The sequence below is a fragment of the Anopheles moucheti genome, chromosome 3, assembly GCF_943734755.1.
Source record: "Anopheles moucheti chromosome 3, idAnoMoucSN_F20_07, whole genome shotgun sequence".
Lineage (NCBI taxonomy): Eukaryota > Metazoa > Arthropoda > Insecta > Diptera > Culicidae > Anopheles > Anopheles moucheti.
In genome coordinates this window covers 55523771-55549188 of record NC_069141.1, presented here as the reverse complement: position 1 = coordinate 55549188, position 25418 = coordinate 55523771, and the positions used below count along the sequence as shown (strand labels likewise).

The 25418-nt window shown below is 41.4% G+C and overlaps 1 protein-coding gene across 1 annotated transcript in view; it reads right to left on the bottom strand.

Annotated features, from left to right (window-relative positions):
* LOC128300300 (semaphorin-2A-like) overlaps window positions 1-25418 on the bottom strand; it is a 323718-nt gene that overhangs the window by 110739 nt on the left and 187561 nt on the right. The window contains exon 3 of the mRNA XM_053036319.1: window positions 17370-17421. Coding sequence (XP_052892279.1) covers window positions 17370-17421 — 52 coding nt within the window. The remainder of the gene's footprint in view (window positions 1-17369; window positions 17422-25418) is intronic.

The following is a 25418-nucleotide window of genomic DNA, read 5'->3' as shown; positions in this document are numbered from 1 at the left end:
CGCACTAGGGAAGGGAAGCAAGGACAAGCAAAGAAAAAAAAATAACAAAATTGTTGAACGAAAAAACGAGAAAATCAAAGAAACAGCTGTCATATTTTCCAACAACATTTTCGTAACTTTTACGATACACCTACAAACACACGAACACACGAACACACGCGCTTGGTCCACGCGTGAAGTTACGGGGCACTTTTGTCTGATGGCCGGAGACAGGATAACATAAAACATCACTCACCTTTATTCGTACTCGATGGTACCGTTCCCCGCCTCGGGAGGCTAGTTTTGGTTGTGGGTGGCTAGGGAAGCCACATACGCGTGGGCCTGAGGTAAATAACATAACAAAAGGCACACACACACTCACACAAAACCACCCCCGATGGGAACGAAAGCGAGAGTGTGTGAGAGAGGGAGAGAGAAAGAGGAACTGCAAGAGAAGGACTTTCAACCGAAACCTCATTTCCGACTGCCATTCTTCATTACTCGGATATCTATATTTTCCATTTCTCGATTTCGATCTGGTTTTGAATGGGGTTTTTTTTTTGTTGTTAAGGGCTGAGGATTCAAAAAAAAAATTGATCAAGAAAAAAATATCACCATCCGTTACATTAGGGAAATTTTGTGGGGTTGATTTTCGTACCGGGGGACAAAAAAATCACTGCCTCTATATGTTTATTTCACATCAGTTGACAGGAAGGGCACTGATAAATCCGCACTATGATGCTTGCTTGAATGAGTGTTTATGAGTTTATTTTTACTGCAATTTTTTTTTATGAAAAGGACATGATTCAAGTTTCCAATCATTTCAAACATCGGGCTTTCCACACAGCTGTCAGAGTTCGGTGGGTTACAATATTACATTAGAAAGCGATTTTTCATTGCCACTGTCATGCTGTACATCGTATCGTCATGCACATAATCATTGTGACATTAATGGCATGTTTCCGTGGATTATTTTTTTGTTCACTGGGATGAGAATAAACACCGTGATCAATAAATTCGAATACGAATTTTCATCGTCAAGTATGAGTCACTGCATATGCGACATGATTTGCGATATAGATGTCACTTTTAACTACACATATTCGCTTTAAAACGTGCATCAAGGGCAAGAAATCATGTTTTCAAGAAAGCATCAACCACATGTTGTGCAACATTACCAGATGTAGCCTCCTATATCGGACAGTATTCCTGAATCCAATACAAGCATGCCATGCATCCCAAATGTCATTGTCTATGACAGTTCGGGGAGCAATCTCAAAACGCGGACAGACCTTTTGGTATTCTTTAAAAAACAAAGGCCAAATTTAAACTCCGCGTACTTTAACACTTCTTCTTTTGAGGTTGATAGTTTTATTATTCTGCTCCTAAACTCTCCGCGATAGCGGAGGTATAATCAGAGCCACCCCAAGGTCTGTGTAGGATAGAGGTCGAGTAATATAGAGCAATTTGACAAGTAGCCAACAGTTCGTTACACGTGATTTGACGTTGGGACGCCCTTTTCCATTCAAATGTTTTGTGTGTAGTTGTGTTGATTAATCGGGATATAGTAAATAAGTAGGCTAGACGCAAGAAATCTTACACGGGCGACGAAATGTCAAATGAAATCCAAAATGGCGAACCTCTATCTTGGCTATTACTCGACCTCTATCTTACACAGACCTTGGAGCCATTCTATCGCTTTTGCGGGAGCGAACTGTCATCCATTGCTCGGCTGTGGTTTTGTTACTGTTGTTTATAGTGCCCGGTTAGTTTCTGCTTCTGTTATTCTCTTGATGGCCTTGTACTTTAACACTTCATTTTTATGCAGCATATTTCCTTCAGACCAGACCTCAAACGAAAATGAGTACTACGTGTATTAGGAGCAGAAAGGTGCCCCAAAATATACGGTAATTTGGTCCAAACTGCACAAAACTTCTTGAATTCCCAGCTCCCCAAATAAATTGAATCTTAAAGACTTTTTGTTAGTTTCTGTATCATGACGATCCTTAACGAATATAAGTTTATTGGTTAGATCCAGTTCAAGACGTTCATTCTAAAATCTCCGACAAAATAAACGAAACAAAACAGCGCGGTCCGGTGGTGTATTGAGAGCGGCGCCGGTCTTCACACGACAGGAACGATTCAGATCCCATCCGGACCAAACCTTCATAGCAAGAACTGACTACCGACTACTTGATAAAAATAAGTCGATAAGGTCTGGCCGTTATAACGAAACAAAAAAAACGATATGAAATTATTTGGAAAAAGGTTAGGTAATAAGAGAAGGAAATTTTCTAAATTATACTGTTATGAATGAAATAAACATGTATAAATTTGCATAACAATGATTGATAAATAGAAATGAGAATGTTATACACGATTAAGCGAATAAAAAGCTCGTAAATATAACGGAAATAAGCATGAAGGATACTATACACGAAACAGCATATAGGCTATTGATTTTTGCTTGTGGAATAACAACTCTGCAGCTGTTACCATTTTGGTAACAAAGGGATGAATAATTAATAACTCCCTTATAGGGACAATGAATTGTGAAGCATAATAAAGATGAGCGTTAGTGTAAATAATGGTGAGGTTCACTTCTTTGGCCCCTCGTTCATGCTTTTCATCTAACTTATTTTACTTGTTTCTTTAATTTCCCTCATCTACATGTCAAGATACATGCTTATCTGTCTTTCACTGTTGTCTGCATTGATTTCTGATTCTTTATTTGCAATGAACATGAAAAGGGATGTTCTCTACTTAAACATCCGTAGGAAAAGAAAACCTTACCAACCAATCCCACCCTCCGTACCCTCGGGGGATGATGGTTGATGTTTTTTCCAGGAAAGGATACACACCACACCGCCGTGCGCCGAGAGCGATGCGTTGCATGCTGCTGGTTGAGGTGAGCTGAGTGAAAACTTTTCAACGCATTTTCACCCATGCCGCAGAGAAAATTCGCAATCGGTTGCGGTTGCCTTGCGGGCAGCAGCATTAGCCAGCGCACGATGAGTGCTGTTCTGTCCGAACAGCTTGGGATGTAGAACTTCAACTGTGACCGATTTTGCCGCAGGTCAGTCAGTCACCTCCTGCCCGTGCATAACAGCTGCACGCTCCGGTGTGGCTGGCCGTGCCTTTCGGGCATCGGTTGCGTCATTCGACCGGAACAGACATCAAAATCCCAGGGGGTAGGTTTCAGTATTTGTACATATTTAAGGAAATAAATAAAAGGGGTGTACGGGAAAGCAAAAAAAAAACAACCCCAACAGTGGCGATCTGCGAAAGGAAGTAGGATAAGAGGAGCAAAACAAAAATCACAACCAACCATCCCCCCGATAGACGACAAAATGCTAGTTTATTTTGACATCAATCGGTTGTCAACGGGTGTGTATCTCCCCCTCCCGGGGTGGAGAGCCACGCCGGACCGAAACGTAAAAAAACCGGATGTTAAAGAGGAGACTGTGCGTTTTTTCGTCTCAGCCATGCCCTTTTTCTCGCTTGCTCTCATGTGACCAATCTACGAACTACCGCAGTGAAGCAGAGCGGTGTTAAAATTCACGAATGTGCCGGACGCAGGCGTTCCGTGGGTAGTAGATGACGGAATGTTGCCCCGAAGCGTACCGCCGGGGCGTAAGTTCCGGATGCTGTTCGAGCATTGCCAGTACGCGCTACCGTGCTGCCCATTTCGTACTGATCGAAACGGAACAAAAATGGTCTTGTTTCGGTTTTTTGTGAGGGAGATGTATTTTTTTGTTTTAAATATATTCTGCTGCATCATCCAATCTTTGGGACATTTTAAAGCGAAGAGCATCCTCTTCCGCGGACAGATTTCCGCGGTGACTTGCGGATGTGTGTGTTTGTGTACCGTTTGAAGGAAGGAATATTCATAACCGGAAGAGACGGACGGTTTTTGCGGCAAGCCAGGCCACAATTGAAATGAGAGATAAAGCACCCACACACATCGTCACCACTGTTTATGTTTCTTCCTTTCCTCCGTGTTTCGGCCTGCGACGTCCAAAGGGACGGGTGTTCACATAACACCGTACAGCGAGGAAGATGGTCGATGATTTTTGGAATGGTTTGATCATGTCATCGCCATGCGCCAACGGGCACACCGAGCGGGAGCGTGATTTAATGGATGGAAGCGCAAAGGTAAAAAAAGGGACAGCGAATTCTAAATGGAAATCTGAACGCGCTGGAAGTGGCATCCGCCTCTGGTGCACGTGAGGTGGTTTTGGGGGGTGGTGGTGTGTGTGCCGAGGATTTCCCGCTGACGACCCTTTTGCTAACCGTGCGTCCAGTATTTTTTTTTTTGCGCAGCATCATGCTGCAACCACAGTGACAAATTTCAAGCTACTCCTTGTGACAGTCGAACGGTTCGGTGGTGGCAAGGAAAATACATTCGAGTGAAGGATTTTCATCCATGGTCGGGACCGGAGAGCACAGGCCATGACGGGGAAAACGATTTGCGCAAAAGAGTAAATTGATCAATTCCGATAGTTTGACGGTGGAATTTTTTGAAACGCTTGTATGAAGCAGTTTTTAACGCGAGCAAAACATCATCGCATCCGGGTTTTAATCAATACACGATTGGACATTTCAAAGTAGTACATGAAGGATCAACTAAAACCTCGGACCATATGACCGTACAGAGCATACAGTATGGACAGTAAATGTGCCATGAAGGTTTCCGCTTTAAATCAAAACTCAATTTATCTGTTTGTTATTTAAAGGATGATATACAAACATCAACAAGTTCGAAATGAAATGAAAATTTCTAATTGCAGTTTATGTAAGATTTTATTTACAACAAATATTTAGTATAATTTATTGATCGTCATTTGCTTTTATCATACTTTTAACATTTTTATCTTCGCTGATTTTGTTTGCGTTCAGCGAAATGTTTTTTCTTGCAAAGCTTCAATGAGTATTTACTTTTACTTAAATCATTATAAATCCACCTTATATATTTTAAAATCAATTAAATACGAGGACCCTTTGATTTGACGGTCTTACTCCTTCACTGTCTATTTTATTCTGTTCTTTTTAAATGACAGCTGTCAAAATTGTGGTCGTCGCTTAATGCGCGTTTACACGTAAATACATCTATGTTATTATTATTTTATTTTTTTAAACTTCTACAATATTAATATTTAAAAAAGCGTTATTCAATAATGTATTTTTAATTAAACATTTATTACCCACCCTGTACGCAGTGATGCCCGCCAAGAGCAATAGACATAGAAATTGTTTTTATAACAAATTTGTTTCCTGTTTTTTGTATTCCTATCCACAAAGAATTGAAAAACAATTTTAAAATGTTTTCCATGTCAACTGAAACTAGTAACCCGAGCAATGCTTCCGGTCGATTGGGAACAAGGCGCGGACACAGCATCCCGAAATGTGCCTGTCTCCGACGATGAACGAAAAAGGCAGGTAATATCGAACCATTGCGCTAAAAGCGAAAGCTCTATCTGTTCTGGAACCGCATAAAAGTAACATAAACTTCGGATAGCGCTTCTGCAACGATCAGCAGTAAACAGTTTGGGAATCAATCGACGCCTTTAAAAAATGGATCGATTTTCATTAAGCAGCTCCGGAGAGACACCCAAAACGGGAAAGATATTCATGTGTTCAGCAATTTTTGAACTAAACTATACTGCTCGCTAGGCACAAGCGGGCCTCTGGTCCTGGTACTCCGGTGATCCTTTTATCGGCAGAACCATAAATTAGAACCTTTTATTCGAATTACGGGACATGCACGTGTGCGACATGTGTGCGGGTGGAAATGAAGCCGGCAATGTAACCTTCCTCTCATCGGTACCGAAAATCGAATGAACAATAAAACACACCAATTCGTAGATGGAGCAGCAAAGTGAAATTTAGGGGGGAGGGTTGGGGGGAGAGGTTGATATGAGTGGGTCCACTCTTGTTTTTAAAGCGGAATACTACCAATCCACCGCACACCCAGAGCGCAAATAAATTTCCTGCCAAACTTTGTGGCCACCACCTTGCGTACGGAAAATCACAGGCCCGGAACAATTGCTACATTTACGCTTCGTCGGCAACATCGGCCTCCCCGGAAGCTGTCTAATGCTTCGGAAAAACCGTTGCCGTTTTTCCGGGACGCGCTACCTGGGACTCTTTCTATCGAATTGTTTGCACTCATTAGCCCGGGACGTCCCGGCCTTGATCTCTCCCACATTTACCGCCCCCGCCCGGCCATCCACTGTTCTGCTGCTTTTTTGTGTGCTGTGAGGAAGTTTTTCGCTACTAAACACAGGATGTCCGTTACCGGGGGGCCGACAATTCCCGTACAATTCCGTACTTTTGCCAGATGATCGAAAACTTTGCCAGAGTGTTGAAAAACACGGCACGACACAGTTCGAGATCATATCTTTTCTTCCGGCTACAAAGGGTTGCGAACGTTTCTGAATTGTCGTCCTCTAAATGACTAAAAAAAAAAAGAGGAAAGGTTCAGTTGACAGTATCATCTTCGTTTCTTGCTTCCATTTTTTTTAAAATGTGACTTTAAACTATGGGTAGTTTTGCGGTCCAAATTTATCACCCCAAGCTACTACGGGGATTCAGTAAATATCTCTGCTCTGGCACTATCGACCGGCACCGGGGATGGTCGTTATAAAATGGTTCTTCTGGGAGAGTAGTGACGTATGAAAAGCTAATCTACGGTAAGTGAGTCGTTTGAGTCGTAAATCATAAATGGTAATTAAATTTTTCCTATCACCAATAACGAGAGAGCACTCACGATCGTTTTATAGAACGAGAATAATAGAACATTATAACATCGAATTTATTGGAGTCGAGGCGAGTCGAGTTTAATAGAACATTATTCGATTTTGCTCAGTTTACATGAATAGTTTTTAATTCTTCACAATTGAGTGATGTTAACGATGTTGTGCCCACCGGAAATGACCGATCTAACATATATAAAATCTTTGCTCTTCTAATAAAAGGCAAAATACGTTGATCTTAAAGGGCAGCAGAATTTAAAGATGGATATTAAGAGTAAAGAAACATTTCAGCCAGAAGTTTTGAGCAACTCGTTTGCCCGAAAGAGAGAAAATATCTGAACAAGATGGGAATTGGTAAGCAAAAATATCACAAAAAGCCAACATTACCTAAGGAGAAAGCTATTATTCTGAAGAAATAACTGCTATCACGGGGTTTTGTCTGTTGTTCTCGGACACACGACTAACTGGGATGACGATTACCATACCACGTTCCCAATGAAGTTCCAAGTGTCGTTTAAGGTAACCGAAAAGAAAATGTTCTGCAAGAACTTGTCGTGATGTGTAATACTGTCACACAATTATTTTCGGAATTTTCCGGCTTCATCAAGAAATATAACAAGAAGGTATATGTGCTTTATTGACTTGACCAGGATACGTCCTCCAGGCACTCCAAACGAGTTTATCTCAAATGCAATACCTGTTCGATCCCGATTTATCAGACGTTTGGGCAAGCGTCTGACGTGAGAAAGTTAATTGGGTCATGAGAGAACGTGACATTTGGAAGTGCCCAGTGAGATCCCCAAAAGCACATGGAAATAAAAATGAGATCCTCACCAGAGGATATAATAGGAGCCTTAATTTGTGGCTCGAACTCACTCTCTCTTTGTTCTTACACCTCTTCGTCTTCAGACAAGACAAGTGATTTTGTGAACTCCAACGGCTCTTATCAGGGCCAAGAATATTGTGAAAGATATAAATTTCGACAAACTCCAAAAAAACACAACGTAGGACATCCCCCGGACGGAACAATACCTATTATCGTATTGTTGAAGTCATAATGGAGTAACTGCTACGTAAAAGCTGATATTAATTATTCCATCGAACAGCAGGCTTATTGGAATTGTCAGACCATTGCAATTCCAATTCAGATATTTTTAATGCAGCGACTATTTAAGTTGCATTATTTGTTTCTTTTTAAACTGTTTTGAAAAGAATATTTAAAATAACAGGTAAAATAATCAAAAAAAATCAATATTACGCTGCAGACTACTTTCGTCATCAAACGAAACAGTTTCAACCCAAGTACGGTTTCAAGCACGGTTCGATTTCAATACAAACATTTGGCTGAATGTTGACGTCCTATTGGTAAATCAGTTAAAGTTAATAAACATATACCTTATCTTTTCGAAGCATCCTCTCACCCACTAATAATTCAACTCACGACCAACCGGTTGGCAAACAATTTGCAGCCGATACAATGTACGCCTGGATTATGCTAAAACACCCAAACTCGGCTACGTACTGTATGCTTTTGTATGTCTGCACTAAGAGTGTACGCTTTATTTTAGTCCAATTGAAAATTGATGTGGTTTACTGCTGGTTTAAGACTACGGTCATGATCATCTCTTCCGAATTACAAACGAGTGTATCGTACGCCTTGTGGAGTGAATGAAAGTAAGTTGTAATAAAAAAAAGAATGGTATCTTCTTCTGGACGAAGAGTAAATAATGTAGACAACAATCGTTCACTACGCTTCTTGCTATTACGGCGGTACAATGTGCTCATCAGCATGCATGAGAGGACCCCGACCGAGTCCATCGGTTTCTGTTACAGCACAGCAAGAAGCGCACACGATCACGATCAAGAAATAACGGCAACGAAGAAAATGGAGTATCGATTTTACGGATGAAATTACCCAGCAAACAGACCAAGGAGTCAAACAAACTTCACACAAAAAAAAATAGACACGACACAAAGGAGAAAGGTTGGCCACGAAGCGGTCACAGGGTAGCACAAAATCGGCGTCCTTCGAGACAGATCTTCAGACGTCATTGATCGCAGTGAATTTAGGCGATTTGTTGATGCGCAATCGAACAGAAAACGTTCTGGTGCCCACTGGCACAAGTCAATCAATTTGACGCCGCCTCGCTCGCCTGCCTTTCCTTAGCCGTACCTTTTGTGAGGATGGTTTTTGTTGCGGGGCAATGGGTATAAATACATCACCGATGGTAAAAGAACACACGACAAAAAACGATCCCATGAGGTAGCAGCAGCAGCAACAGCAAAGGCAAGTGACCAATCAACATCGTCATCGTTGGAGGTAACGATTTTCCTTTCGAGCAAGGCAGGTGCTGAAGGGAAGCGGAATTGCTGGGAAATTGGAAAATGAACGAACGGTACGTGGAAATGGAACCGAGTGTTCGAAAAGAGTGAAACGGATACACACAACAGAACGGAATGAATGTATACCGTATTGTGATTTTTTTTGTGTCGCCACCCCCAACAACTGACCCGCAACAAAACTTCACCACCACATGGCACAGAAAACGATCCGAAACGGTCTCCTGCTGACTATTGACCGAAAATCGATAAAGCAAGCAAATGGAAGAGAATTTCCTCGAAAAAAAAACGAAACACACAGAAAACCTCCTGTAACGAAAGACAGTTCCGATAATAAACCCAGCGTGCAGATGATACAAACGCCACTTGTGTGTGGCTATCGTTCACATTAGGTTACTCTTTGCCTAGATTCTTCCCGTTTTCATGAAGGAGATTTGTACGAGTGTGCTTTCCTTTTCTCTATGCCACACCGTACCCAACAAGACAACAAGCATGACAACCACCAGGCGTCTCCATCGACACTGGAGTAGAATGATTGGCTGTATAGGCCTGGGTGTGATGATTTTATTCGTTTATGGCCTAACATGGTAGACTTTTAGTTCTGTTAACACACACAGCCATACATAGTTCAATCGAAAGATAATGGTGACGTTTCAGTTGAACCGAAATGGTCGATTTGATGAAGTTATTGATGTTGTGTCATTTAGTCATGCCTTGAGTTGACCGATGGATATTCATGTGATGGGGTCTTGAGTGAGCTGGCTTGGAGGTGTGGGTTACAATAGATCAAGACAAGATGAAAGGAAAACTTTCGCTGATCATTGCACGAGTCAACCACTTTGGCGGTTTTTTTTTTTTGTTTGCTACTTAAGATGTCTTCAATGGATCATATACAGCCCTTGGACGTCATTATGACGTCATAAAATAAATAAAAAAGGTGTCTTCAATAGTTTAGAGACCTTTAATAGTTAAGCAATGATTTAACATTAAGGTTTTATGGGCGTAAAGTTTAGGTTCATGATTAGGATGGAATTTGTGACATTAACAAGAGATTGATTTAAATACGAAAATTAAAAAAAAAATCTTGTTATGAAGTACGCATAATCGAACGACAAAATGTTAAATTCGATGAATAAATGTAACTTTTTGGCAATTAACGAATTTATTTAGTTATAAATATATTTATTAACCAGGTCCCGGTACGCATTCGCGTGAGAGTTATTTCATCCATAACCGTCAGTCTCTTGCAGTAAGGGTTGGATCAACGATGACAATTTCTTAAATTTTTATGTTCGGAAAATAGTTTTCTCGTCGATGAACATATCCGCTATACGGCCTTATGATGGCCGTCATAATAGAACCAATAAAAACTATTGTTTTAGAAACAGAGGAAAAAAATATCCAAATGGATATTAAACTAAACATTTTGAATGATTTAAGACTAACGGCTGAAGCTTTGAATTGGAAAGAAAGCACAATAAAGTGCTGTTCATTTAGAAATCGGTCACACATCACAAGCTGAAAAAGGACCATTCTTTAACATAGAAATATAATTTTCACATCAAATGAAAGGGTTTTTAATTGGTTTTTTACTAAAACAAGAAACGATTATAATTTTGATGTACGGATGAAAACACGGACTTTTCCTTTGATGCTTCCCATCAGCTGCCGCACAACCGATTTAGAAACTTCCGGAGCTATTTTCTTTCCACTAATATGCCAATTGTGAGGCTGTTTTGGTGGTTTTGCATGTCTTTTTCAATTTACTTTTCATTATCGCCCAATATTGTTGTATCGGCTGGAATTCTCACAGTTCGGTGGGTTCAAATGCTTGCCGATGACGTCCACGTTGTTATTGGTGTACCATTGTACTACATCCCAACTGTAGTGACAGCATGCCAAATCTGGCCAGAACTTTACTGGGCCTTTGTGAGCCTTGATTAAAGGCAAAACACACTGTTCCAGCCACTGCTCTTTGTAAACTGTTGAGTTCATAGATATATTGGTTATGAAAACCCGTGTCTTGAGGCCACAGCTGCAGATGGCTTGCCATATCATCAATTTACGGGCAAATTTGTCGGCAAAAACGAACTTATATTTCTCGGGGGACATTACCCCGAGCTGTGCCAACATACAATTTTTGGCCAGGAACCTGTCTGAAGTCCATTTTCATGTACGTTTCGTCATCCATAAGAATGCAACCCGTGTACCTCGTCAAAACCTGGTCGTACAATTATCGAGCGCGTGTTTTTGCGATTAAATTTTGCTTCAGGGTTCTGTTGGGTGCTTTGATGCATGAACAGAGCAGTAGCCTGCTTTTAACCGGATTCTTTTGACGGTACTTATGCTGGCACCGTATTTTATTACAACATCCTCTTCGGAATGTTCAAAGTAAGCTTTCAGCGTCTTCGACACCTTTCAGTTCAGTTTTTCAACGATCCACTGTTCCGGATCGACGATTTTGTTGGACCTTTCTAGTAGTACTTTGACACTCCCGAAACCGTTCTAATACACATAAAACTGTAGAAGCGGCGATTTTCTAGAATTTGGCAATTTTTCTCCTGGACCAAGTTGGATTTTCTAAGTGGGTGTTCACAATTAATTTACGACGTTCAAAAACAAGTGTAAACTTGCACGGACTTGCAAAAACTATTGCACTACTTGAATGAGTGCTCCAATACCTACACATAAATGTCAAAAAGTTCCATATAGCACCAGTGGTGGCGCTACTATACGTTAAATTGTCCGACCGAATTCTAAATGAACTGCGCTTTAGTCATGCCACAAGGACTTATTTACTTAATAACTAATCAGGCGCTACGAATAAATTTTCCGTATCGAAATCACTTCTGATAATTTTTAACTGGCAGATATGATTTCGTTTACTAGCAGAGTTTATAGTGGCTTGTTGAACTGATCGTTTAGCAATTTATCAGCAAACTTTGATGCTCGCGAGAGCACCTCTGAGACTGTTAACTGATCAGCTCTCGTAGATCTCTTCAAAGACTAACTTTCATAAAAATCCTAACAGGTATCCAGCGCCGCTGTCTTGTCAGCCGAAAAGTTGCAGATAATAGTTGCTCTATTATCCGGTAGGTACTTCACCTAGCAGCTTACGAGTTGATAAACGACTCATCCCTGTGCTTCATCCCTGTGCCACTCAACACCAGCACAACAATCGGCACTGCAGTAGCATTGCGGGGTTTGCATTCAGCAGTTAATCGTTTACGAAAACCGCCGAATCCCACTACCCTCACTCAAAGAGCCGTCTCTAGCAAGTGGGCATCTCAGCGTGTAAACCAACCGGAACCAACAAGTCGTCAACACGTACGTAGACACAGACGTACTTCCAGGCAGCAAAACTGCCTAATGCGATGGAAAGTGAGGATGAAGAGATGATGGTGATGTTGAGAGTCAATCTTTCTTTTTTTTTCATAAAGTCTGATAAACCGCCTCATTCTCTCTATCATGCCACACAACAAGGGGAGACATGCCCATTGTTCGTCGTGCTTTACTTTCATCAATCTTTTTCAACATGTACACACTTGATGGATGGAATGTTGGCCTTCGTACTAAACATGCAAAACCGTCCCGTCGCCCGTAATCATCACCATTTCGAGGGGAGCTGGTGCCGGAAAAAGGATTCGGGTTTGAGTGTTTTGTTGGTGCAATTCACCCTCGGGCCACTATTCGCTTCTAAACGAGGAACGCGTTGGGAAGTAGCGTACCGAATGGCAAAGTGCTGCAGCAGCACGCAACTTTGCCGCCACCAAATATGTCTCGAATAAAAAAAAACCGGAAAAAACCCCCAAAATCCCACAGCAAAGCAAACATATTTCACTGCTGATCGTTTTTCTCCGATTTTCGTTGATCCCACCGGGGTGCCTCTCTCGCTCTAGTCGACAGAATACACAGCAGCAAAGGATTTAGTCGTAGAGGAAAACACAAAAAACAAGCGAATCATAGAAAGCAACGCGACATGTCGCAAGCAACATTTACAACGCGCCACTCTCTCCATAATGTGTGTGATGATGTTTGCCGCTGAAAAATAGTGATCGTTTTTTTTTTTTTTGCTAAAATCATCGCTTTATACGAAGCGCAAACTTGTGCTGGTAAAGTCGGCAATAAGGATGATAATGGTTGGTTTGAGACCGCTCCCGAAACCCGCTTCCGAGAGATACCTCTAGGACACAGACGGGTGCTTTACTGTTCGGATTAATGCTTTGCACCACCACCAACACCACCAACCGTCACGATTTTTTACGTCCAATTTCCCTTTTTATCCCGCCCATCAGTGGATGGTGCTCGAACCATCAGTGAATCCAAACTTTGCCTGCCGGAAAACGTTTACTCATGCCCAACATTTGCAATGCATGTATCCTTGCGGTGCGAATGCATCAGAGGCGAGCAAAACAAAAAAAAACTCCCCTGAATCCCTGAAAGAAGAAAAAAATCAGACCAGAGCACATTTGCCTGGATAGCTTTCGCGTAAATCAGAACCTCTTTCCGATCTGCTGCCTTATCTGCCGGGTCTAGTCGGGGCTGATCTAATCTCCTCACGGCTTTTATTGGTGAAAAATGAACAAACATCCGGCTGTTTGTGGCTGTCTTCCACCGGGTTGGTGATCCGATTTTTCTGTGGCACACAGCGAGCTCGCACAACACACGCAGGGAAAACTTTCGAGACAGTGGTGACACTTTAATACTCCCTTTCTCTCTCTCTCTCCCCGTGAAAGGATACATTTTGCAAACTCACGCATAGAACGATTGATAATGCGAATTTAGCCTCAGGATGTTAAAGGGCGCTGCCTGTAGGCATTTCTAGGGCCGATTTTCAATAATCTACCTCATGATGACAAAATTTTGAGGGAAAATCCCAAATTTCCCCACGTTTGAACCTTGATAAAAGTTTGATACTTACAACCGGCTTGACCCGTTTCTTAAAGACCTGCCAACTGGATTTAAATGATAAAGAAGTGCCCTGGGGGGCGTCGTCGTTGGATGAAAGATTTCCGTCCCACGCCAAAAAACTGTGAATGAAAATGTGGCCCCCTCTGTGGGATGGAGCTGTGTTTCGTTTGGAACCGATTAGCAGTCAACGGGGGAAAACGGAAAACAAACTCAGCATCATCATCATCCCGAGCAGCAGACGGGTGGGAAAGGGTATTAATTTTGTAAAAGGGTTGGTAACGAATGGTTTTGGCAAAGGGTGGATGATTCGTTCGCTGCCGAAGGGAATTACAAGCAAACTATACGAATTTTCGAAAGAAGAGACAACGTTGTCAAACATCAACTCCCGGCACGTGGCTTTAACGGGAAGTTTTGGAGGAATTTTTGTCAATCTTTGCTATAGGAAAAGCAACAGATACATTTTAATCCAATGTGTAACAGAAATGAGAAATATTTACACAAAGATTGATGCGTCAGGAATAGGAATAAGATGTATTTGACGAAAAAATGGCTAAACATTTGATGTTGGAAAAACTCCAAAACAAATAAATAATTTGATTAATTTTTTTAAAGATTTTTATACGCAAACAAGCTTAACTAACTCAAAAAAGCAAATCTTAACACTAGAACCGCCAATGGGACTTTTTTGTCCCATCGCACTCGCACAAAGGTGTGTTGTTCCGCTTGCCGTCGTGTCAACTCATTGAAATTTTGTGACTTTTATTTACTTTTAACGATCTTTCGAATGCGCCGATCAAAAATCGGTGTATATGGTATATGGTACTTTAAAAAAATCATTTCCAACCTAAAACCGCCAAATGGGACATTTTTGTCCCATAGGCAAAATGTTTCGATTTGCCTGTTGGTCTTGGTCGCTGTGTATGCTCTCCCAACACCCGCGTAACCAGTTTGCCTGGTGTACTTAGGATATTGCAAGTGTTTGCAAGGTGAAATTTTTATTTGTGCGCTTTCAAGAGTATCTAAATACGGTGCACCAGCGTGATTTACGACCCGAAAAGATTGTCGCTGCTCTGAACGACATTTCCAGTGATCAGGGGATCCTCTGGTCGATACCTCTGACTGCGATTTATTTGATCCATTGGTATGCTCATCTGGTGAATCATCCAACAACCAGCTTGAAGATTGTGTTCCATAACTTGAGTTTGTCGGCGTTGCCAGGTTCAAATGTCTTGTCCCGAGGGCAAAAGTGCTAAACGAATGATTTACATGCCAATAGACCAGTATGTAAAAAATGTACTCAGAGAGCTTCGTACGTATGCGTTTCATGTTAGCCAGGTTCTGATGAAGCAGTGTAATATAGATGCTTAAAATAATTAATCTAGGTATTGCTTTTGCTTTCGAAAAAAGCTTTGTCCTCTTCTTTTGGTCATTTAGAGCTATATTGACATCGAATTTTTCTAAAGGGAGTCACATACGCCCGCGTAGACCCAAACAACTTAGAACAAAAGACTTGTTTTATGATCATAAAAACCCTAGCTATCACTTGATTGTATAAAAAATTAATAGCTATAAGCCTTAATTCACTGTCGTACAACCCTATAAGGAATAATTAAAAGCGTTTATCACTAAAAGTCCTAAAAGGTTATATTAATGTAAAAAACCTGGCCTTGATATCCTTGGTATGCGATTGATATGATCTCAATTCAATATTAATTATTGATTAAGTTGCTAATAAAGCTTTATTATTCCTAATTATGATGTTTATTAATTATTTTACCACAAGAAACCCTTAGGTAATAATAAACAAGTCTAAAAATTTATACCTAACGAATGGGACAAAATTGTCCCATATGGCGGTTCTAGTAAGGTTGCAAAGTCCGGCGGTTCTAGTGTTAAGAAATAGTCTAAATAATCCCACTTCAATGGAAACACACGACGGAACGTGCTGCTTTAAATCGGTAAACTTCAAAGTGTAATGCTTCTAAAATCAAGTCATGCGTCAAATGAAAATGGCACATAAAACGGATAGTTTAAGCTAATTGTAAGCAATAGAAACTTCAAACTTTGTCGCTTCCGCTGCAATTAAAATGACATAGAACCACCCGGCGGCGGCATACCGCCGGGATAAGATTCATTTCCAGTTTCCTTTTGCAAACTGCCGCTTCGCGACAGAGGAAATATATTTCAACGCCATTTCGTCACGGGGCCGAGAGCACAAGCAAACAAACGGTCGGGGCGCGTCGACCGTTCACGGGTGAGGAGGAACAAAGAGTTGGTCCAGCTCGCTGCTGCATACCGGCACGTCCGGTAATTTAAATTTTTCCATCTTTTCCTTGTCACAACAGCAACACCACCACCGATCTTGAACATCACCACCGTTCGCTGTCACCCACAAGCAAGCAAACGGAGAAACCCCTTTATTCGAGAAAGAAAACACACCACGGAATGGAAAACGGCCGGAAAGAAAGAGGGCATGGGAGCGAGGTAGAAACAATAACAATAATCATAAATCTAATTTATCGTTGCTATTTTCACGCTTTACTACAACAATTTCCCTTTTTCGATGAAGAAAAATTTCGGTCACAGTTTGGTGCTTTGGCTGTGTGTTCCGGGGGCGTGAAAAGAATCTTTTTTTTTCCTGAATGGAAAATTGCAAGGAAAAACAGGGGGGCATCGGTTTACAAAGACAATTTCTTCTTTCAGGAAGATAAAAATGTTAAAAGTTTTTCTCGGTGAACTTGTAACGAAGGTCAACAACACAGGATTGGATGATCCAAACAACAATCAGATTTTCTTTTCCGTGTAATCAGAAAAAAAAATACAAATCCGGAAAAGCGTTCAAAATTAAATCATTTTTTATATGTTATTATTACAGTTTTTTTTAATTTTTGAAACCTTTTAAGAGGACGGGCAAAAATTACTTGACCCGAACAGTATTATTCGCTTTGATTGCGAACAGTTTCGGTCGTTCTGTTCACTCTCCCCTTCGGTACGATGCTATCTGAAGGACTGAAACTGACCCTCGAATGTTCCCGCTTGGAAGCGATAAAACCGGCCGACTAATTTGCTAAAACCGACGGCTTGCAGCAATTAATCAATTTCATCCTTCAACCTTATGAAGACAAGTTTGTAAGCATAAATTAGGCGTCTCAACGTCACGTACAATGTTTGTCAAAGTTTAGAAAGATTTTGAAAAGCAAGGCCGACTTTTGGGCTCATGAGCGCTGTTCGGAAACATGACGAGGGATTTAATTAATAACTTTGTTGGAGATGTAAAAAATAACACACTTTTTTCTGTTATAATGTTTAAACCAATCCCAAAAATCAATTGTTCCTTTTAAAACAATTCATAGTAAACATTTAGTATTTCGTTTCAACACTTACCTCACATGATGTCATGCTGACATTTTTCAAGTTCAGCTTAAACACACGATCCCTGCAAATGGCAAAAGAATGGAAAGAGTAAAAAGTTAGTAAAATCACACAAAAACTCACTTATACATAGTTTCTGCTTTGCTATAACTACACTAACGTATTTTTTTTATTAATGGAGGAACACGACGTAAAACCTTTATAACCGAGAATCTGCGACGAAAGCACGACTGTTAATTAATTTCCATGAGAGTCTTTAGCTGGACTTGTGATAAAAACGCTATCAGATAAAAGCAAGGATGAACGTTTGGCGGAAAAAAATGAGAGGCAAAAAAACGGGAAACCATCCATCATACTAAGAGTGAGAACCAGCTGACCTATGTAGAGGAAGCTGCAATAAACTTTTACCCTTTCGAATGGCCTCGATTCTGTGTGTGTGTGTGGGTGATGATGTTGAGGTACTTCGAATTTCGTCTAAAATCTGTGTTTGTATTTTTTTTTTGTGAACAGGAATTCGAACAAAAAATGACACACAGTTCCTCCTCTTGCTACATGCTGAAACACGAAGGTGAGTAAAAAAAAGATACGAACAGAAAACTACTAGCAAAACACTAGCGGGCAAAACTAGCCCCCGTGAAGGTTAAATGGAAAGTAAACAACATGAAAAACCCGGCACACCGTTTACTGTTCCTGATCTCGGTTGGTACGCCCGCCTTGTCGAATGGGTATGCAATACGGGGAACGATGATGAAATTTTTAATCAAATCATGGATAAAAGTTTACTCAGACGACCTTTATTAGTGGGGGAGTTTTGTCCTAATTTCGAAATGTGTCGCTTTTTTTCGACTTAACAAGGCTTGATGTCACTCAGTGCTTGATACAACGCTGGTTGATAAAGGCATTTCCATCAGGAGATTTTGAGAAGCAAACATGTAGTGGATTAATTACAAAAACATTAAGAGGATTTAACCGAATGATGACAATAATGTAATACGGCATTGCGAATTTTATTAAATTTCGAAGCTAGAGCAATAAGTACTTGAGCATACTTTCTACGGCTGTTGATAATTTCAATTAAGGACAAAAATGGCGGAAATTTAACGATGAAAAAGTAAGTTTTGGTCACAAAAAAGACACATTAAATTTAAAGAGTTGCCAAAAGGTGTCACATTGGAAGAAATTAAATAAAATTTATAGCTTAAACAACCTCTAGTTAATTTTGTGGAGAAAATGTAATGCGATACTCTCTGGTTTCTTTGCGCATTAATAAAAGAACACGTGAATTCGCCTGTGGTTAATGTCGCTGTGCGTCCACTCCTTTTTTATTTCCGTCTGTCACTGAACTGTCAAATTTTAGCTTGACTGACAGTTACGTTACGTTTACGTTTATATGCTATGTTTAGTTGCTGGAGTTTAACCGCTACAAATTCGTCTAAAGCTAATTTTAAACCTCTTTTTTCTATTTTTTTATCTATTAAATTTTTAACAAATTTGGAGTTTTCTAGAAATGGCAGATCAATGGTTTGAAAAAATAAACACACATTTGAACATTGAACATATGTGTTATGATGAGGTTATGATTCTACCCGTATATGTCTTCGTCTTGACTAAAAGATTATTTTTATTTGCACCATAAAAATATAATTAACGTTTAATGTATTTTCATCGACGTCATCAACCTCCACAGCCGGGATGGGAAACTACAATGAAGTTTTCTTCTGTGGTGAATTACGTCTGCAAGACCGGTGATGTAATTACGCTATTCAAACATTGCTACACTTATCGCAAACTAAGCACTCTAAATTCCCAACCCGGACAAACCAGGCACACACATCGACGCGCCATTTTTTCCTCTGGTTTGCGCGTCTGTAAGAATTTGCGCTAGTCCACCACCCACCCAACCCCAGACACATAAAGTAAAAAGGGCAGGAAGCAATTAATGAGCAAAACTATTCGCCAACAGCTTCAATAAGGCACCGGCGGAAGATTTGTGGCATACTGGCGTAAGCAACCGCAAGCACAGCTTTCGATCGATCGATCCCCGGCGTTGGCTGGCTGGCTGGCCGGAATTCAATTAAAACCCCATCTGGACTGGTGCGCGCCAAACTTCTTTCCCATTGTTGGACAATGTGTGCGCTTGGATGTCTGCTGTGGTTCCTTTCCTTTTGGGGCCGCTTTCTTCCGCCGGTCAATCGCGTTCGAAAATTTATGTATCACATTCGCCGTTTTCCAACGATCGTTACATCCAGCGTGCACACTGGCGAAGCATATTTTTTTTTCTTACTAATGCGGACGGGCATCTAATCTTTTATGGCCAAACCATCATGGCTAACAGCGCGAAGCGCTCGTAATGTTTCCGCGTAATGATCATTAAATGAATTGAATGCTTTGGTACGTGTATGAAACAAAAAAAAACAACCAAATCCACCAAATGTCCAGCTATTAATTTTTAACATTTTAATCATAATGGTGGATTATAATTAAAGCTCCAAAGTGGCCCAAAATTCCCGCGCAACGATAAACGGTAATCCGTCGCTTGAGAGCTGCTCGCGTATCGTCGTCGTGCTGCTTGTTATCGTATTAACTTTTGGCTCAAAAATTAAATCCACCCCACAGGCGTAGGAGTTGCTCCAAACATGGGCCGACGCTCTGACTCAAACGGGTTGGAAGAATTTGTGTAACGAGTTTCCAATGTAACGCACGTTAAACAAATGCACAAGTACCCACTAAAAGGCAACGTTTTATTCCTCATTAAAATGACAATTGCTACACACATCCAAGCACAAACCGGGTACAACATCGACAACGCTACAAAATGCATGCAGCATTGTGTAACGATGACAATTTCATGGCTTGCTGCGCGCGTGTGTTTGTGTGTTGCAGGGGATAAATGCACAAAAGTGCAGTGTGAACAGAGGGTCATCTGCGTGCTTTTTTTTTTCTCGAACAAAGATGACTGTCGAAACCGACAAACCGATTGCTCTCTCCGGTGGCGTTAATACTTTCCGTAATCCTACCGCAATATAAGTGCCCCCCGGAATTCGTCGGCCAGCGCGCCCGGGGTCCACTCAAAACAGTGGATGGATTGCCATAAACCCCGCACACACACACACACACACACACACACACATACAATTGTGGTGCGCTTAAGGACTCGGATGAAGAACAAATATAAACGCTACGGCGAGGTCTCTCCCGGTCCAGCCAGGCGAGGTGGAAACGGCGCGCACATTAAATAATCACTTCATATAAATCTGTGGGCCCGACAGCGAAATGGGCATCGTGCGCACATATATTTACAGATGCAAATGCATAAATATAAATTGAATTATGCGCTCTCGCATTCTCGGCTGCGGGTAGGGGATGACCGGCGGGGGGATGGTCAGCCATCACCGCATTCGAACAGGACCTTCCGACACTGGAGTGGGATTTGTTCGTCCGGATTCCAACAAATGCATCCTGCTTTCCTTTGTCCGCACGAAGCCGTGTGCGATTGGTAGCGGGCAGTGACGAGAGCGGTGGGATGACGTTACCATTACACAACGAGTCCATTCCCTCCAAGGACGGGTTTGGGGCGCCTGTCGGCATCGCCACAAATGGCTTTTGTTTTCATTTACATTTAGCAGGAAATTGCAGAATTTAACATTCCCATTCCTGTTATGCATCCCACAGTCAGCTTGATTCACTATCCACAAATCGGACACATACGCACCAAATCTATCCGTAGACAGTAGACAGGTTTACCTCAACAACTAAATAGCAAACACTGCTACTTTTCGTTCTGATTTGGTAGCAAATATTTCAAATCTTGCCTTTCTTTGCATAGCTATCGATTTTGGCATCGTTCGGTATTCATTCACATGCACGAGACGATGCATTTACTGAGCAACTGATCCACACTGTGATGATCCGACACCGGACTGGGCCAAAAAGGGATGGATGTAACGGATGGTGTAAATGTTTTACATTTAATTCGCACATACTCTGTCATTAGGACAAAGCGAACGGAACGGATGCAGATCCATTGCTTGCACTGCTTACCCGACGACCGGAATCTAATCGGAATCGGTATGTCCTGGTGCTGAAATGGTTGAAGCACAAGCTTCTCGTCCGCCCCTATTTTTGTGGGAGAATCGTGTGATGGATGGTTAGTGATTTTCTCATTTTTATCAATAAATTACTATTGTTCGGTTTGAGAGGTGCTGAAGGGCTTTCGGAAAATCTGTAAATCGACACGACTGTGAAAACTATCTATCTTAATTGGGGCTGGAAATGAACAACGTCCTCCATGTCAAATCACAAATGAATGCTTACCAATGCAATCTCGATGTTGATGGATTTATTCAACTTTTCGTAAGCTTCATTCAACAATGAATTACCCTTCATAAGCACAATTGTTTAAATACGCAAAAGTAATGTTTAGCATATTAATCAAGCAAAATCATTGGTCTATTGATTATCTATTGTAACATATAACAAATACACCCCACGTGTAAAAGACAAATAAGTCCACTAAGTATGACAGTAACATTGTTCTTCCATTCATTAATCATAATATTATCAAAATTGTAAGCGTTTTTATTGGCAGTTCTATAATATAAACTATTGATAAGCTCTATCATCACGTTCTCTAGATGCCACACATAATAAGGCGCAATGTTGATAGAGAAAGCAGTAGCAAGAAGGATAGTTATATGGAGTAATCGAGGCAACAAGACCTCATTTGAGCAGAATATGCATTTTCGGACAACTAAGCGGCAATAAATTGAAACGCAATTAAGACAAATTGCCTACTACGGCACTAGTAAAATCGAATGAGTTACTTAACACACAAGCAGTTACAAATTCTGCATCACGAAATATAGTTTATTTCACCGTATCGATCTACGTGGTACCATTTCACCATCTCAACGATATATTTTGATTGAAAGTCAACAAATAAAGATAATTCTCAAGATTATGTAACATAAATAGTCATCTTTTGTAAAACTATTTTCGTCCACTGTTTAATAACAGGATTAAACAAAATTGATCGATCCTACTTTATTGAACATGTTAACGAAAATTGTAGGCGAGAATTAAATTGGCGTTCGATTTGGTTTAGTTCTAAAGCAATACTAATCTATATTTCTCTTAATCGCTATTCTTAATTCTATTCCCATTCGGGTTCGCTCGTGAGCGCCGTTTACATATTCCGCTTGGCCACTTCAGGCCGATCCTATCTCAATCCTTAACATTTCGCCCCCCGTGGAAAGGTCTCTAACTTTCTACTCCTTTTTTTCAAATTCACCCTTGCCTTGCCCCGGTAATATGCAAAGTTTCGAAATTGCACGTCGATACACTCCGTCTTTTGTCTTAACCTGAACGACCCGCACGTTATTATCTTGGCCCTTGTATATTTGCGTAATCCTGCCAATGGCCCATTTAAGCGGAGGTAAATTATCTTCTTTCACGAGAACCATTGTCCCTTCCTCTATGTTGTCTCGTTTGCCCCTCCATTTCGTTCGCGGTTGTAGTCCCGACAAGTAATCGGTTTGCCACTGTTTCCATACGCGACGCAGGAACTCTTGATTCTTTTGCCATCGGTCCAATTTATTAATGTTGATGTCTGCATACGATGGTTCTAAAATGGACACCAAACTACGATTAATAAGGAAATGCCCAGGGGTAAGTACCTCTAAATCCTCGGGGTCGGATGACATTGGGCTGAGTGGTCGTGAGTTTAAGCAGGCTTCGATCTGGATGATGAGCGTCTCGAGGTCTTCTTTTAACAGGATTGTTGTGCCAATTGTTGCTTTTAAATGTTTTTTGAAACTTTTGACTGCCGCTTCCCATAAACCTCCAAAGTTCGGTGCGCGTGGAGGAATAAACTTAAAGTCGATCCCTTCGTTGAGGCAATGGGCTGTTACAGCATGATTTGCTTGCTGCATTTTGAAAAGATCAGCTAACTCCTTCAAACCTCGTTCAGCTCCACGAAAATTTTTGGCATTATCACAGGAGATCGTTCTGGGTTTCCCGCGCCTTGCTACAAAACGCTTCAGTGCAGCAATGAACGCCTGGGTTGACAAATCTGCTACTAGTTCCAAGTGTACTGCCTTTGTCACCAGACAGATGAACACTGCGACGAAACATTTTAAAGCTGTGGCTTTCCTTGGTGCTAGTCGATACCATAGCGGTCCACACAGATCAATTCCGGTGTTAGCGAATGTCGCTGTCGGAGTGACTCTTTCTAACGGCAAATCACCCATTATCTGCTCCATCGTTGTAGGTTTGCTGCGATAGCATTTCACACAATCATGTACCACCCTCCGCGCTAGATTGCGCACTCGCAAAGGCCAATATTTTTCCCGAACAGTAGCTATTAGTAGTTGCGGGCCTGCGTGCAAGAGTTGTTGATGGTAAGATTGCATAATGAGGATAGTTAAAGGATGCTTTGAGTCCAGTATTATCGGATGTTTGCGTGTTTCTGATACTGGAGCGTTTCTTAGTCTACCACCGATAAGTAATATACCATCTCGCAATAAGGGAGCAAGTGCTTTTAAGCTAGACTTATGCTTCACTTGTCCGTCTCGTCTGATGTTAGCGATATCTTCTGCAAAGGTTTCGGCTTGTGACATTCGAATGAGTGTGATTTCGGCTTGCTGTAGTTCATGGCTTGACAGTACTCCCTTTCGACGCTGGGTTTGATTTACACGTTGGCTATTGTACCGAAATCTAAGGATATATGCCACCAATCTCCTTAACGCTGGATACGATGATCGTAGGTGGAAAATGGGATTCGCCACACTATTGCTAATAGTCATCGCTACAGACCGTTCTTCCAGCTCTTCGGCAGAAAACACAGCATTTGGTAAATTCGTATGATCCATCCAGTTGATTGGTTGACTTAGCCATTTAGGTCCATGCCACCAGGTTTCATTACACCTCAATAGGCTAGGTCTCATTCCTCGGGATATTATGTCTGCTGGATTGTCTTCACCCGATACATGGTACCAACAACTCTTGTCTGTTATGTGCTGAATCTCCGATATTCGATTAGCGACGAACGGCTTGCATCGAGAAGGATGTCCAGCTATCCAATGCAACACTATCGTTGAATCAACCCAAAAAATGCTTTTAATGTCGCGTTTTAAGCTGCTCTGTACTTTCTGCCACAAATGACACAATAATAACGCGCCCGACAATTCGAGTCTTGGAAGAGTAACTCTTTTCTGCTTTTTTCCATTTTCAATGGGTGCTACCTTGGACTTTGCACATAACAGTTCTACATTTATGCTACCATTTTCCGATGTAGTTCGCACATAGATGCAGGCACCATACGCCTTTTCTGACGCATCACTAAAGCCGTGTAGTTCAATACTTTCCGCATTTTCCGCCATCACTCGACGTGGGACCTTGATATCTGCTACATGACTAATGTCTTGCTTAAAAAGTCGCCACCGTTGTCGCAATTCTTCTTCAAGCGGTTGATCCCAATCAATCTTTTTCTCCCACAGTTCTTGCAGGAAACATTTTGCGAGCACAATGACTGGCCCGATTAGTCCCAATGGATCATACAAGCGCGCAGCCTCGGAGACAACACTGCGTTTAGAAATTTGTTGGTCACAATTCCATTTGGGTACGTTGAAACCTAGGCTATCTTCTGCTGGGGACCATTTTAAGCCAAGGGCTTTAATCGACTTGTTCGGATCTATCAAAAGCTCCGAACCCATCTCGCGAAGCTGGGCTGGAAGCGTATTCAAAATCTGCTTTGAATTGGAAGCCCACTTCCTAAGAGGAAAACCAGCAGACTGCAACAACTCGCACATCTCGTTACATAATTGTTTTCCATCTTCCACCGTGTCTGCACCACTAATCATGTCGTCCATGTAGAAGTCTGTCGATAAGATTTGTGAAGCAACAGGATGCGATACCTTCGCCTCTTTCGACAGCGTTTGAAGACACTTGGTGGCCAAGTATGGAGCTGATGATGTTCCATATGTAATCGTATTCAGTTGATAAGAGCGAATTCCACCATATTCTGTATCTTGCCAAATAATACGTTGTAACGGACGGTCTGCT